General features: G+C 32.5%; 1 protein-coding gene across 2 annotated transcripts in view; it reads left to right on the top strand.

Moving 5' to 3' along the window:
- The first annotated feature begins 3,182 nt into the window (after nt 1-3,182).
- Nucleotides 3,183-17,511, top strand: part of LOC124369350 (serine/threonine-protein kinase BRSK2-like) — a 152,170-nt gene continuing 137,841 nt past the window's right edge. For both annotated transcript variants that reach the window (XM_046827328.1, XM_046827329.1), the window contains exon 1: nt 3,183-3,372. In XM_046827328.1, coding sequence (XP_046683284.1) covers nt 3,282-3,372 — 91 coding nt within the window. In that variant the 5' untranslated portion in view covers nt 3,183-3,281. The remainder of the gene's footprint in view (nt 3,373-17,511) is intronic.

Raw genomic sequence — 17,511 nt, forward strand, 5'->3', positions numbered from 1 at the left:
GCTTAAACTTTGAATTTTATAGGAGCGAGAAATATCCTAGACAGCTGATTAGTGAAATTGAGCATACCACGTTACAACGTGGTATGCTCAATTGACGTTATTGCTAAGATTTCTTGTTCGATTTTTTGAACGGGGATGACGCATCCATTATTACATACTATGAGAATGTAGGCTAAAATTACATTTAAGGTCACGGCATACAGTTTCTAAAGATTTGTTTTACTCGTTAGAAAGATACAAATCGTGTTAAATGATTGATATCAATTCAAGTAGTACTTTTTGACTTCCAAAACTGTAAATTTAATAACTTATAAACTACTTAATCCTAAATTGGAGTCTTAAAAATAAATCAGAAAAAGTAATAAATTATACACACATTTCTAAACAATAGTGGGCTTATTGAAATCAACAACTGGCAATTTCATTTATTATTTACAAATGTTCACACACTTAACCACAATCAATATTACAAAAGCCGCAAAACTGTCACCGCCACTAAACCTAGTTCAACCCCAAAACAATCGCGGTGATAATCGATAATAATCGATAGATAGCCTGATTTGGTTAGAGAGTGCAATCCACATTCGGCAGTCGGAAATGTTGAGGTATTACAGCATACAGCAACTTGTTGGATTGGGAATGACAAATCTGTTTCTCTACTCGATTTTACAGCTACGTAACTAGTATTAGATTTAATATGATCTGAGTTTTGGAGTTATAACTTATAACAATACAAAACAGATTAAGGTAGTGCAATCGCATTTTTGTCTTCATGTACTTTAAAGTTATATTTTTTCTGTGTACCGAAGGAATCTAATGAAACATGCATCCTATGAGTAATAAGTTTCAAAATTATTATACATAATATAAAAGGATATTGGAATGACTTAATGTTTTAGTTATAATATTCTGTATTTATACATAAATACTTTTTAATTGTATTTAGAACTTCCAGCTTTATTTGTAAGGTGGCACACTGCTAGGTAACTCCTAAGTCTCTATTGCTATGAGGAAATGAGGATCAAGTGTTGGGTATTTACCCTCATTATCATAACATTAGCTAAGAAGGGCTAGTCATGACTGTTCTTGCGGGATTTCCCTGAACACACACTACATGCTATAATCTCACGTGATTTATATTTCATAGAGCAAATTATAACTAACTTATTTTAGTTTTATAATAATAAATTAACTTAGACTGCAGTAACCCATAAGTAATATGAAACTAATGAAATTCTCTGTAACTAAATTCTACGCCCTCGTTTTTTCCGTTGTAGTGAAGTGTATGTATGTTTCACGTCACCACTCCCCACGATTGAAAATGTTTAATATGTAACTGCCCAGTTCAAAACTTTTAATTTACAATAAAAAATTCTGGGTCAATATTATTTAGCGTTCGATTCTTATCAGTTGCTTAGTACCTAATTTTCTAAATTTCATTTTCTGGTGTTACTATTTAAACTATTGCGCGTTTATCTGCGAACATCAAACAATGATGACAATGCTAAGGAAAGGTGTTTGTATATCTTTTGTAGTTACAGACACAATACAGTATAAATGTGTTTCAAAATAATGTGAAAGGATCGCCAATTTCATTCTTTCCTTTCGTCTAGTTGCCATCCTAAAGATAACATATTTAAATTAATGTTATTAATTCTCAAAATATTTTTAGAAAAATATATTGTTTTTCGTGCTCTTCATACTTTCAACGTTATATACTGATCTTATGAATTTATGATAAACTAATCTGATGAATAAATGTAGATGAATTATGATAAAACATAGAGTAAGGATATAGTAATAAAAATAAGAAAGAATAGTATTCAGGCCATCTTTACTGAAATCTGCAAAGTAAATTATTATAAATCTTTAATTTTGCAGCTGAATCTGAAATGTCCTACACTCCAGGATCGTAGATGTAATAGAAGATAATGCCCTATAGACCTGATATCTTGTACGTAAAATGTCCTCAAGAGAAAAATTAATTATAGCGCCTAGTAAATAACAAAAGTATATTAGCTAATAAAGTAATTATTTCAGGTTTAAGCCGTCTGAAAATGATCTCATAATTTTGACCGAAGGTACTAATGAGTAATCTTGTTTTGTTACCAGTTTAAAAGTATGGTGGAAATGAGACATAACCACAAACAGAATCTAAAATATTCGACCATACCAAATATTTCATCCTATATTACTGAAACTCAAATTTCTTGATTGTAAATTAGACCTCTACTTTTGAAATTCCCCGTTAAAATTTTCCAAAACAGTAATTTTACTTTTTTTGGTAACATGGAAAATTCTTTAGTATACAATTAAACCTATACCTTGTTAAGTATATTATTAATTTGGTCATGCATGCTGAATAGAGCAAGAATTATTGGTCATTATTATTTTGAAGTATGATATTCTGTAACCCGAATGTTTTAAGTTTTTGTTATTAAAACGGTCTCTACATACTAAATTACTAGAGGTGTTAGTAAATTTATCTACTGGTATTTGAATGCGTGATAATTTGTCTTATATACTTTTCAAGTAAAGTAAATCTATGTACAGTATAAAACATTGTAATTTGTGATAAATGTATTTATGAATTTTTTCGTTCTAAAAAAAACCAATATGCTTCCTCTTTAGCTACTCTATTTTTTTGTGCTTAGTTTTTTGTTTGTTTATTTTTATTATTTCTCAAAAAGAAATAACATCTTTTGGGTGTTACTTTAAAATTATATTAGACAGCCTGACTTAATAACAATTTCAGGAAAAACGTAATTCCTGAAACAATTAACTCACTGTACGTAAGAGCGGATTTATTAAAAATGTACCGCTAATTGTGAATAGTCGTCTCTTAAAAGGGCCTTTGGCAGTTGACGCAGTCCTTAGATACATAATGAATGGAGAAGATAGGGTGGCGTGTAGTTTCAGTGGAGGGATTTCTATCGCACATTGTCAGACGATAGATTCGCAGAGAACGGAGAGCGGCGTTTTACCTATAGTGGGAAATGATAAAAAGTTAATATTGTCAGTCTTCGTGGTTATATCAGATAACGGATTAATTGGCGAAAGGTAGTCGAATTGTGGAGTGTGGTGCGTGTGGTGTAAGAGCGCGTGCGTGAGGCGGTGGCGCGGTGGCGCGGTGGTGAGGTGGCGCGGTGGGGCGAGAGGGAGGAGTATTGACGTATCGGCAGAGCCAGCAATACGGTGCGAGTCGAGACGGAGTGTGACGGTGACGGTCGTGCGGTGGTGCTCCATGGGATGTGACTGGAAGTGTACATTCACCAGACATCATGCAGAAGGAGAACACGCCGGGCCCCAGCAACGACCAGCAGTTCGTTGGCCCGTTCCGTTTGGACAAAACTCTTGGAAAAGGACAGACCGGTAATTTTATTACGTGTAGTATTAGAGCAATCTTTGTACGATGTCGTACTTTGATACCGCATTAACAGAACCTTACTGTTATTTCAGCGTTATAAATCGAAAATGGAACACACGTAATGAGATATAACGAAACCCATCCGGAATTTCTAATAGATAATTTGAAAATGTGAAAACTTTGAATGTTTTTAAAATTGTCTCAAAATAATAAAAATTATAATACGAAATTATTTTATACATAAGTAGATAAATTTTCAGATTATATAACTTAAACTGAAATAACGTGATTTGCCCTTCAGTTAACCGTGTCATAGGTATCTACGTCGACCGTGGTGACTTTGAATGAATCTAACCGGTATTAACTTAATTGTGCGAATCAGCTTTTTGCCGAGGCAGTCATATAGAAAAAGAAATGGTCACAGAAAATAGCGTAATGTGTAGCCCGACTGTGTCGAGTATTTATCACTTGAATAGATCGATAAATAGGTTTACTAGCTCGGGGAAGTCCATGTGAGACTGACTGTAGAGGTTATCGGGATATGGAAGAGGACAGTAAATTTTAGATAGAGTAACGTTGTGAGAGGGATGGAACGATGTGGAATGCTCTGTACACTCACTGTTCAGCCCATCGATTGGCATAGGCACGTGTGCTGGACTATCCATTCAGCTGGTGCCGTAGTAGATGTCTGGTTATACGGTCCAAGCAAATTTTACATTTACGAGTATATGGTATATTCAGTTTGTAATCTACCTACATGTATCGCGTCCTATGAAGAAGGCGGCTTCAAACAAACACGAGGACCACCACCGAAGTCATCTCTAGTTAATTTATTGACAATGATAATTTTAACTTTTTGATAAATGAAGTACTAATCGAAAACTAACATTATTGTTTTCACTCTGTTAATGGTATTTATAAGAAAACGACTGTTAGAAGGTGTTTTCGTGTGAGACATAGTTTGCAGGTTAGCATGCCACTCCCAGTGAGCTTTTGTGTGCGCTGTCACAAAGTTCATTCGAAGCTTTGTTTACCCTAAATTTCTCTGTTTAATCCACTTTAACCTAGTTTCACATTGTTTAAAGGCGTTAATGATTTATGAAGACGGTGGGATTGAAAATCATCTAGAATAAATAATTGTAATTAATCTTTGTGGCTCTATAATTAGCAACTTAAAACTATTTCGACACGATTTCATTATACATACAGTAAATAAAATTGTATTCCTCGTTTTTTAGATCTCCTCGATATGTTAAATAAATACCCGCGAAATAAATATGAGTAAGATGTAATTAATTGAATTTTTATCCATTTATACATTTGAAATATAGTCATCTAAATTTGTTTTCTAAAACACTACATAAACACACTACATACATAAGTTACACCTATATTAGCAATTAGTGTAGACATATTCTATTTTTTTTTTGTTTCATGAGTTTTATTCATTATGCATTGTTTTTATCGGTTCTCCCTCTTGGCGTTACATCTCTTGTTGGATGGCATGAACATGTGTTATCGGTAGTTACAGGAATCATTGATTATAGTGGTTTTCATTGAATATAATTTAACAAGAACAGTTGTTGGCTGTTGACATGGCGTTGCCGGTTGTCGGTCTGTCAGACTTGCGCACTGTGCGACATAACCTAATAATGGAGCACAGAACAGAAACTGAACTGCGATATACTAATCCTAACCCTCATTTTTCAATATTTTAAATCTATTTTATCAACATTTTTGACGGCAGTTGCAATTTAATTTTATTGGGTTCATAAATGTTAAATATGAGTTTCACGAAAGTGATAATATAATATGAACGATTAGTAATGCATCTAATAGTCTATACTTGTTCTGTTGTAATATACAAACTAACCTTAGTTATACAAACTGAACTCTTTCGACATGGTTTAAATGTTTTGAAACTGTCAACCGATTACTAGAATGAGTTTTATTTCTTATAACTGATGTGCGGTGTAACTTTTTAATTTTATTCAGGTTTTGTTGTATTTGAATAGTTATTGCAGAGGTATTATACGAGTACATATAATACCCTTGTTAAGAGATATTATTTATAGTATGTAATGTATAGTTTCTGGCAAACACTTATATGAAACAATCACCTGGTTTTTATTTTTCTCACGCACACGTACAAAATTAAATTCAACTCCTATTAGTGAAATGTGATTGTAAATGATATAATTGTAAATAATACATACAACTAAAACTTAGAAAAATAGCTTACACCTTTTTAATTCTATGTGATCGGATCAATGTTATATTTAACTCAATACTTTGACTTTTTCCTAAGCAGACACCACTCTTCTTTTTGTCCTTTAGGAAAAGGATAACTATAAAGCGAGATATATGAGACCAAGAGTGATGACGCAACCTCCACCCCCCCCTCCTCAAAAACCCCAGACACCCCATCTCCCTCCCGAGTGGCATTTACACATGAAGAAAGATTAATGATAAGTAATTAATGAACGAGGTACCTTTTCACCATGGAGTTCACATTTTATATGTTAAAAGTATTCTACAAACTTAGCTATAACAATTAACACATAAAATCTACAATTAACATTGATGGCATGAAAGGATACCCTTCAGTTATTAAATGTAACGTATGTGTTTTTATTTATTCGTGTATCCAAAAAACAGTTATACCAGTACATATCTTTGTGAAACTCAAAGTACTCGTAGCTTCTAAATTTAGATAATTTAAATAATAGTACAACCCGATTAAATACTTTAAAGGTTTTCATTAGCCTTAATTTAAAATTATTCAGTACGCCATTACGTGCATGCATCAAGGCAGCATTAACATATTACTTGTGAAGTAAAACGTAATGAAATGATAAAGAATTGTCTACTCTCCACTACAAGTTTACTACACTTTTGAGCCATATAGTACATAAAGCCTTTTCTACTACTGAGCGATACCCTAATACCTTATATTAAACGAGAGAATATAATACGACATAAAAAACGTTAAATTATTGATTCCTAGATCTGCTTCATCATCATCAAAATACTATAGTAAACATATTAACTCATGAAATGAATATATGTGAAATATAAGAGGATAGACAGTTTTAATTCTTATAGGCTAATACACAGTATAGGCTAATTTAGATAGTTGATCAGGGATAAGATGCGGGATATTTCAAACAAACGTACGATATTTGTTAAGCCCGATGTAAGATAAAATGTTTGGTTTGCATAACTTAGTTGAGAGTATATTTAAAAATAATTTTTTGTTAGCTTTATTATACACAAATAAGTTGATCAGAATCCATAATTATTTATCTTTCGTTCGCAACCTCGTTTATAAAATGAACAAATATATAACGTAAAATTGTAGTGGAGTGCTTATGGTGCATTTAGTAATAATATAAGCAAGATAATATCTTCCTCCCTTGAAATACTTGGAATGAATCTAATAGGTGATAACTACCTCTACTGCATCGCATTCAGTCGATTCATCATCAAGCTTCCATACGATTTCAGATATGTTAGTCCTATTGATTCAAGCAATATATTGCATTATATTCTGTAAATGATTATATTCTGTCATAATGTAAATATAGTTATATTTATATGTAGTAATTATTATTTCTATAAATATACTAATTCAAGAAACTAAATTAATTAGAGAAACAAATTCCCGATTCAAGGAATCCTAAACAACAATCAGATATTGATACGAAGTTGATATTAACTTCGAAAATATAAATTGGGAAATACATCTAATTTGTTCTAGAATAACGATTTTAGCCGATTTTAATGGTAATTAAATCAATTTATTACTGTGCATCCACCATTGATTCTTTGTTGTTAAGTCCAAGAATTGGAATTGAACTATATATAACGTAGCTATGGTGGGAAGGGTTAATTCAATGTTAATGACGAGTTCAGACGCTGCACTAAGCGGAAAGTGAAATGGAGCTGAAATGAACATTCGTATATATTTTCTGTAACAATTATCCATTCATTCTGTTTAAACAGGTAAGGAAGTATTTTGAATCACCAATCAGTTACTTATATTTACAACTTTGGTTGATTGAAATCTGCTGAGAAACTCCTGGTTACAAATGGAGGTTTAACGTTTTTCCTTTTGTGTTCTACGCATCGTATAAGACATACATGTAAACGAAAGAAAAGGAAATACGCTTCAATCTAGGTAGAACCATAGAGTTGAGTTTTGAATTGTTTTTATTTGTTGTGTTTTTTTACAAAACAAAGAGCGTAACTTTTATATTTGTATGTTTTATGTGTTTTATCATTGTAACTTGTGCACCCGTTGTCAGGTAAGTGAAAATATCCTGTACACCAACATTTGTTATACATGCTGATTGTAGGAACTAGCAAGAGAAATAATTGTCAGCTTGCTGATAACTGATAAATAAATATAATTCCAGTTGTGATATCAGAAGCCCTAGTTAATGATTTCATTGTGTGGAATGCAGTGGATGATGTGCCGTGCCGCACGCGCGCACGCACAAGGGTTCGGGAGGGGAGGACAATAGCACTTGCTCTGTGGGGTGTGTTACAATCAACAGAAACAGTAGGCCTACTTCTTCGTACTTTATTTACAATCAGGCTGTCCTACAATCAGGCTGTCGTTGGCTTTTCAAAATGGCCACGTATGGAGCAAGGTTGTATATGCAAGAGAGATAAACTTAATTGTATTTTCTCGTACAATTGCGAACTCTTTTACTGACCATGTAAACATTGGATAGGTTATGTAAGGTCTTGTCATCGGGGTCTAGAGGATATGAATCTGAGACCTCCTGACCCCTGTCACATTTATTATGACTTAAATATCTGATACAGTAAACTCGTACAACATTCTTCACGCCTCCGCGCTCAGATTACGTCATTGAGCTGGGATGGATTTATCTGTCTTTAAAGCTGACACATCTTATTATTGACAGTCTTGTCAGTTGATTATTTTTCTCTGTTACACAATGAAACTGTACATTCAGTAACTGATGGAAATGTGTTTTGTGAATAAAGGTAAATTTTAAGTTAAAACACACATAGATCAATCTCTTAATTATATTTGTTTACAATTAATTAGTAATTAAATTATTTCCAAAATTTAATTTCAACTCGTAAGTTTATAATGTTTGTTAGGTTTGTTAGCTACAACATCCAAGGTTTGTCTAATTTCGATTTGTTTCGTTTTAATATTTACATTTGCGTAAAACATTTTCCCTATTCTTCATTAGTATTAAAACTGTAATCGAATTGATATTTATATACTTGCTATATATTTTTTTCTTTACTAGCGTTGGCCTTGCTGCTTCAATAAAGACGTCGCGACGTCGGACATCCTGGATATCCTCCCAAATATCCCTTCTGGCTTCAATGGCTTTTGAACCAAATGGCCTCCAAAAAGTCCATCGCCACACACCTTACATATTTTAACGAGATATTCCCAAAAATCTCAGAGGAGGAGGTGTGGCACGGAAGAATTCCCACTTCCGAACTCTAGTAGGACCGAAAACACGTTGTCTCATTAGGTCGTAAACGAAAATCCCCTTTTTGACAACGTCTATAATATAATTTGTATACTTTAAAATTTCTATATCGATATCTTTTAAAACTAACAGTGGAAACATGTAGATTGTTAGGGCAGAGCCCAGAAGTCTGAGACTTCCAAGATTGCATGAATGCATCTGAAGTAATTATTCGAATTTGTTTTAGTATTTTTCATTTAAAATTAAAAACGGTCAATCCCTGAATTCCGAGGGTAATATTGCTCCTTGAGATAAAATTTCAATGTAACGTTAGTGTCTATGTAAAATGTCTTGGCTTTTCATTCAGTATTTCTGAGAATTTAGTAATTTTCCCAACCTCAGTAGGGTGGTCTTGACATTATCGTAGAACAGTCTCATAGTGAGTGGGCCAATGTCTTGGCAGAGGTTGATAACATTTGAGTCAGTGGGTTCTAAGATTTCAATAATATTTAACATTAACAGTGAAATGGGGCTGTAGACGATTGGCGTGTAATACATACCGTGTTAATAGACACCGGATGGTATGGTCTGAGTATGTGTGAAAAACTTATTGGAATTATTTTTAGTTTCTAGGATCACCGATTAGCTAGGAAACGTTCACGGTTAAATGCTTCTTCGCGAATTTACAGTCTTAGAATGTGATATGTTAGAAAGTCGGATAAATTATAGTGTGTTATTTCTATGGAAGCGATTAAGACACATGAGCGAATGATATGCAAACTTTCAAGCTTCAGATTGGGAAGCTGTTTTAAGCTCGGATTGTAAAACCGTATCCTACATTTTAAAGTTTCCAAGATATACGACGAAAATCTATACTAAAACTATCTATATATTTTGGTAGTTACACCGATTATGTGATAAATTAAGTGATATTTATTTTATATATTATGAAATGTATTTACTATACTTTGATTACCACATATCATACGGTGAATGGACAAAAGAAATGTAGAGGACATTTTCTTTAAATTTGTTTTACAAAAAGACAAAATATAAATCAAACGTATTACCGGAGAAATATTTTTGGCTTTAAATAACACAACTATTGCGGAAATGGTCACGGGACGTGGGTAACTTTCGCTTGCGTACTAAACCATAGATTTGATGCATGCAATTTTCCTTATAGACAGATCAATGTACCTGAAAAATATTATCTCCATTTACGTATGGGCGATTTTGAAAACGTTTTTAGGATTCTGAACGTGAAGTCAGGATCTAGTAATTAGATCTCATAGAAATTTACGTACTGCAATAACCCTCATGACGGAAATTAAGAAAATTTTGTTGTATTTTCACAAATTTTCGAAGAAAATACACCCTTTATATTCTAAACCTACTCTTTTGCAATTTAAAATAACCATCCTTCGAATATTTATATCGGGATCCAAAAAAACTCACCCCCTACTTAATGGATGAACGGTTGAGAATTTTAAATCTCCGTTGGGGATATCTAATAAAGTTACCTGCGAACGTTTTTAAAGCCTTTGCACATTATTCCTCTCCTTCGAATGGTGAGTGAGAGGAATTTAAATATGTCAAAAGGATGGTATATTGAGCAATACCCCAAACCAAATGTCCTGGTGAACCAAAAACAACGTTACCAAGAAACCCGATTTCTAAATACTCTATCCAAAATCTGTTTTTGTTGAAACGTAAAACTTTTCCTTCAACTGGACGAAGGAGTTTTTCTTATGTAAGATGAAATCATCTTAGAAATTTAACTTTATTCTTCTATTATAGATTACTAGTTTGATTCATTTAAAATGGTGGAGTTTTTAATTATCTGTTCCATTCCATTTTGATGGAAAATCAGACTGCATATATCGTAGAATGAAACGATTTAAACAAAATAGTCTTAAAAATATAATAATTGGTGAAATAAAATTAAAAAAGTAATGAATAGATGATACTTGTGGTTACTTGTGAATTGCCTTAGGGGGGCCTGAGATACGTGTGAATGATAACATGTATGCTAATTCTAAATTTCAAATATCAACGTATACCTTTTGTTTAGCTTTAAAATTACTATAATATATTTCTAAATGTCTAATGTTTTAATATTTAATTAATAATTTTCAATCTGTATTTATGTTAATACGTTATATAGCAGGATAAAGTCATTTTATTGACTCCGGCAAGGTAACTTAATTTTCAAAGGACCACTGGCATTTACAATATCACCTGAAAGTCCACCACTTTTGAAGCGGTACTTTATCACTCGTAAAACTTTCAACGATTTTCCATTAAAATTGATCCAACTAATGTAAAAAATATCTCTCGAACCTCCATGAGAGATTGTTAATAAAATATAACAAGGGGTAGTAAAACTTCGTTAATTATTCAATAATGTGGTCGATAATAGAGTTAAATTGTTCGTGCAATGAGGTTTTTACAAACAAATTAAGAAAATTGTAATAAGAATAAATGAATATTAATTTGCATTTCTTTACTGAGTTTAGTTGGATGTGTAAGAGGCACCGCGACACGCAGATCTTTGTTTGTCTGTGCTGGAATGGAGTTCACTAATTATTTTCTTAAGCACTAGTAACAAATGAATTATTAATTACAATCTTATAATTAGTTACAACCAAAATGCATGTTAATGCTATAATCGGCTTAACTTCATATTCATGGAATGATAAAGGACCAATACCCAAAAAGAACACGCATTTTCCTATTTGTATCATATGTACAATCAAAGCATAGTAAGCCGCTGATATATCGTCATTTACGGCCTAGCTAACCATAGCAGAAGAGGATTTGGAGAGGCACATACAGCATATAATAAACACCCACTCAGCTATGCCAGAATTCGGGTTCAGTAGATTTTTTCTCATTAAAAATATTATTTTAAAATTGAGGTCGTTAAATGATCTAATGCTAATATCTGCAACTCTGAAACTGTTTGTAGACTTATATTTTCTAACCAATTAAAAAAAAAAAAAAAAAAAAACAGTAGCAGTCGTGGGACTGCCGATAGAAGTGAAAACGGAACTATTAAGTTGAGAGTAATTAACAATACGTTATAGTAGCAGTACATCTGTAATTGTAAATGTGACGGGTTTTTAATTTTCCAATTTTAAAATCCACGAAAAAATATTATCAAATAACTAGAAATCTATTTTACCACGCTAGTAAGATAAATCTTATACTGTAATAATACTCATTTCATGATGAAGAGGTTAAATATTAAAAACATAATTAAAATGAATAATGCTAAATTTTAAATACAAATATTCGTACAAATATTAAAAATGTTGTTTTCATTATTCATTTATAAGTGAGTAAACGCCGAGTGAACAACAGTGAGTTGAACACCGTTGTAAATAATACAGTTATTGCTACGGATAAAGTATATAATTGCAATAACAATTAAACCCACAATATTTTAAAACTAATAAATTAGTTAAATTAACTTGGTTCTTTCGTAAAGGTAATTTTATTGCACAATAAACTAATTTATTGAGTTAATACGGTATCAGTGAGCCAATGCGCCAACTACAGTTCCGGCAGAAACGTTCACTCATCACTTCATACGCTACTACAGGCTAAACTAAACTTCCAATAAAAAAATGATAAATTACAAAAAAAATATTCATCTATTTTCACACAACTTTCTCGCTGACAAATTTTGTCTGACCAAAAAATAAAAAAAATCCTCGCTTACTACTTTTTTCTTGTCATTGTAAACGCTATGTAAAATGTAAACAATAATCAAAATTATTTCGAAATTTTTTTAATATTTAAAAATGTAACCAATAGATTGCCAATATTAAGAGCTTTAATTTGACGCATCTTACAGAATTGTACGACATTGGCTTCACTTTTAAATCGCGAGAGGAAGCCGTAAAGGTCACTGATTTTCGCAGTCTGTTTTCATACTCCGCCGGGACAGTTTTAACACAGCGAGACTGACTTTTTCATGCAGGTTAGTAGTCCGCGGCCAAGTCTACGGTTAAAAAACACAGCGAGACTGACTTTTTCATGCAGGTTAGTATCATTAGCATGTCGGTGACGCGAACCGAGGATTTTACCCTCTACCAAAACGCTCAACGCGCCTAAAGAAGTTTTCACTTCAAAAATGCAACAAATATTTTAACAAGAAATTAAGAAGTGCAACACAATCTCGTTTATTCGGATAATTAGGAACCGGAAGTGATTGATCTTGATACACGAAGCGATCAAATGGGAATATTGTAAAAACAAAATATATTATAGGTACTAAGGAATAGTCGCACAACAGTAAAGGGGAGCCAATTATTATTTTGTTTTCAAGACAATAGTTACAGATGCAATAAAATAACAAATACAAAGAATGAATCATGAAATCCGGTTATTCATTTTCAGAATCGTTTTCATTGTCCTCTGGAACCGTAGAAGAACAGACTGACGATGCCAGTTCTATGTCGATTATCTCATCGATGCCATTGGCGGTCTTAAACCAACCTCTTACATTTCCCAGTTTTTTTGAAGTGAAAACTTCTTTAGGCGCGTTGAGCGTTTTGGTAGAGGGTAAAATCCTCGGTTCGCGTCACCGACATGCTAATGATACTAACCTGCATGAAAAAGTCAGTCTCGCTGTGTTTTTTAACCGTAGACTTGGTCGCGGACTACTAACCTGCATGAAAAAGTCAGTCTCGCTGTGTTAAAACTGTCCCGGCGGAGTATGAAAACAGACTGCGAAAATTAGTGACCTTTACGGCTTCCTCTCGCGATTTAAAAGTGAAGCCAATGTCGTACAATTCTGTAAGATGCGTCAAATTAAAGCTCTTAATATTGGCAATCTATTGGTTACATTTTTAAATATTAAAAAAATTTCGAAATAATTTTGATTATTGTTTACATTTTACATAGCGTTTACAATGACAAGAAAAAAGTAGTAAGCGAGGATTTTTTTTATTTTTTGGTCAGACAAAATTTGTCAGCGAGAAAGTTGTGTGAAAATAGATGAATATTTTTTTTTTAATTTATCATTTTTTTATTGGAAGTTTAGTTTAGCCTGTAGTAGCGTATGAAGTGATGAGTGAACGTTTCTGCCGGAACTGTAGTTGGCGCATTAGCTCACTGATACCGTATTAACTCAATAAATTAGTTTATTGTGCAATAAAAATACCTTTACGAAAGAACCAAGTTAATTTAACTAATTTATTAGTTTTAAAAATATTGTGGGTTTAATTGTTATTGCAATTATATACTTTATCCGTAGCAATAACTGTATTATTTACAACGGTGTTCAACTCACTGTTGTTCACTCGGTGTTTACTCACTTGTATTCTATGTTTAACTAACTATTAATTATACAGATAAATGAATAATGAAAACAACGAATATATTTTTAAACATTTTTAATATTTGTACAAATATTTGTATTTAAAATTTAACATTATTCATTTTAATTATGTTTTTAATATTTAACCTCTTTATCATGAAATGAGTATTATTACGGTATAAGATTTATCTTACTAGCGTGGTAAAATAGATTTCTAGTTATTTTTTAATCTCTTGCAAACTTACCATACAATAGTATTTACTCAGTTTTCTAAACGCCGAACACGTTAAGATTAAAACTTTACGCTGGAAAGTCAACAAAAGTTTTAATTAAAAAATTAAGTCTCTACTTTGCAAAACCGAGTTGGATAATATAGAGATCCGAAATTAATAGATTATACTGTATAACCAAAAACACACATGTAACAGTATTCTTGAGGTGACGATTCGATTAATCTCTTAATTAATGATCACTAATTCAGTCCAATGAAAATGGAGTGCTCACCACGAGCAATTTCTTAGACACGTAGTGGGAGTTGAAATGCAAACTAAAAAAAAAAACAAAAAGCATCCAAAGATTAACGAGATTCAGTTACCTTTAATTTTTCGACCACTTGTCAGTCAGTCTCATAAATGTAGATTGTTGTGTTCCTTTCATTGGCACAACCTGAAACTTTCCACAACTTATAAGTATGAAAAAATGCTGGTAGATGTTAATTAGCACAATGAAAAACTCTGATCATATTACCAAAATACATATTATGCAGTTTTAGGTAACTTTATCAGCGTAAAGGTTAAAATAACTCATTTAATCATAAACATTAATGAAGTTGACAAGCTTTTCATGTTCATTTTCACATGAGTTAAAATAAGAAGAAAATAACAATCTTTACTGTACAAATTCTTTGAAAATAATGTTTTTGAACTGTCCGAAATGTTTTACGAATAAGAAGATACTTTGTGGGAAATTACGTTGGATTTAGCTTTTTGTGTTCTTTTCATTTGATAATCCTCTTTCCTACGAGACCCCATTACGGGAAAAGAAGCAAATACAATATCCTTCTAAACAAACATGTAGTTCTCAACCAAACAATACCCCAAGCTTTAAACACTACTTTCGTACTTTATGTTTAAGAGAAGAGGGGTATTTTATTTCCATATTTCCACGGTGCATAAGGAAGGTGCAAGCAACCGAGCTACGTCTGCCTGCTCTGCTTACTCAATGATGTTGTGGTGAAAATATAACATCTTCTCTGCGATGCAGTAAACAATGCAACACATTCAAATTCGTTCTGTAAATATCGAGAAACAAATAAATGAAAACATTTTGTCTTATTTAGAATGAGAAAGATTCTTCAGATACAGGATTAAACATAACAATTCCTCTAACATTTCCTCTGGTTAAAGCTCTACTTTATACCAGACCTAATAAGGTGAGTTAGAACATAAGTCTTAATTTTAGTCATGATTGAATTATCCTCAAGAAAAATATAATTTGACAACACCTACATCAACGTACTGACCCTGACAAGTCATTCATGGTTGAAATTTGGAAGTTAAGCGGAACTTCATTTCATAGTTAATTCCACATTATGTTCTATGTGGTGATGAGTATGAGAGGGGCTACAAATAATCATACTGTATGTTTTTAAAACCTTAAATTTACTCAGTATAAAGGAGTACTCTTTAATACTACAGTGAGTTAAAACTAACGACAAGCCCCGAATGCAAAAATATATAAAAGACCGTCCTTAAATATTTGAGAAAAAACATAATTTGTAGCAGAATGTAACGTATAAGGCTGAAATATATTTACCCGCAACAAATTATAACATTAATATTTTTGACGTGACAACGTCTTAAATTAGGTTGCGGCTCGGAGTCACTCATGAAAAAGTGTAACGCCCGGTAACGTTACGATGCCCGTCCAGTGGGTCCGCCGCACGGGATAAAGCAGATAACTGTGGGTCCGCCGCCGCACGGGATAAAGCAGATAACTATGTTTATTCGTGAAAATGTGGAGTGCTTAGATTCGTCATTTACAACAACTACAACAATAAAGGTAAATAATTGTACACTGATATTTCATTATCGTAAACTATGATTGATTGATTAATTGTTAGATTAACACAAAAGTTGAGAAACTGAGTTTATAGGTTATGTCATACTATTGACAAATGTTGATAGTGTTAAGTAAAATTATTAGTTTAAATCACTCTGCAATCAATCGTAATTCAGTCGATTGAGAAGAAACAGCGCGTATTGCTAGTCAAACATTTAAAATAACAAATTATAACCTCTAACCTGTCATAACAGTGCGACCAAACAAACGAACTAAACCGACCAATCACCACGCGCGGAGTTAGAATTTAACTGTGTTTAGCAAGAATTTCAAATTCCAATTTTAGTAAATGTTTTATTCAACTTTACCATTTACAATAACAAATTTTAATTAATTTCAAATTATGTACAATGTTTTAGTAAACAAAATATATTTCTATAGTTAAAATTTGTGCAATTCTTATTTTCATTCAATTCCTTGTTCCTATTGTGCAATTTAATAATATTCATATCAATAAATATTCTACTACCGAGAAAAAGACGTTGTCACGTAAAATCTTCGCCCGTAAAACCGACTTTACAGGCAACCATAATTTTTTTTTAAGACATAAAATAAACGTATTTATACGTTATAATCACTTAAAGTGGTGTAATATATTTTGGGTTGGAAAAATATATTAATTTGATTCATAGCCTTTTAAGATGACTAAGAAGGCAGACTGGTTCCTGATGACAGGAAAAGTAGAAATATTGTTTGATCATTCCAACTGGAATTATACGTTTTTAAAGTTGGAAATTTAGGCAGTTTTCAGACCTAAATCAGGCCCAAACAAAAACAGCTGAAGATAAAAATTTGAAATTTTTACATTACGTACATGAACTATAGTTTCAGGGAGTCATATTAATTTATGACTAACAAATATTGTACAAGATTCCTGTCTAAAGAGCCGTGACTAAACTTTTCATTAAACATTAAAAGGACATATTTCAACCGAAGACCTATAGCGCCACCGTTTAGTTTGGTTGCACCATCTATTGCATTTTACATTTGGTGGTGCATAATTCATAAAAAAATAGGTAGATTATGTGGGGGACCGGAACAAATGTTAGTTAGTATAAAGGATTCAGAGGAGAAGGTTGATACCGGGTATTTGTAGGTCTTCGTCTGTGGGGGAGGTATGGAGGGGGTAGAGTGCTATAGATATATAAAACGTACCGGCACCCACGCCTCACACGGTTAGCAATGCTCTAGTACTGTTGTAACGGATGATCCGCCCGTTACAGAATCAAAGT

Source organism: Homalodisca vitripennis, chromosome X (assembly GCF_021130785.1).
Source record: "Homalodisca vitripennis isolate AUS2020 chromosome X, UT_GWSS_2.1, whole genome shotgun sequence".
NCBI lineage: Eukaryota > Metazoa > Arthropoda > Insecta > Hemiptera > Cicadellidae > Homalodisca > Homalodisca vitripennis.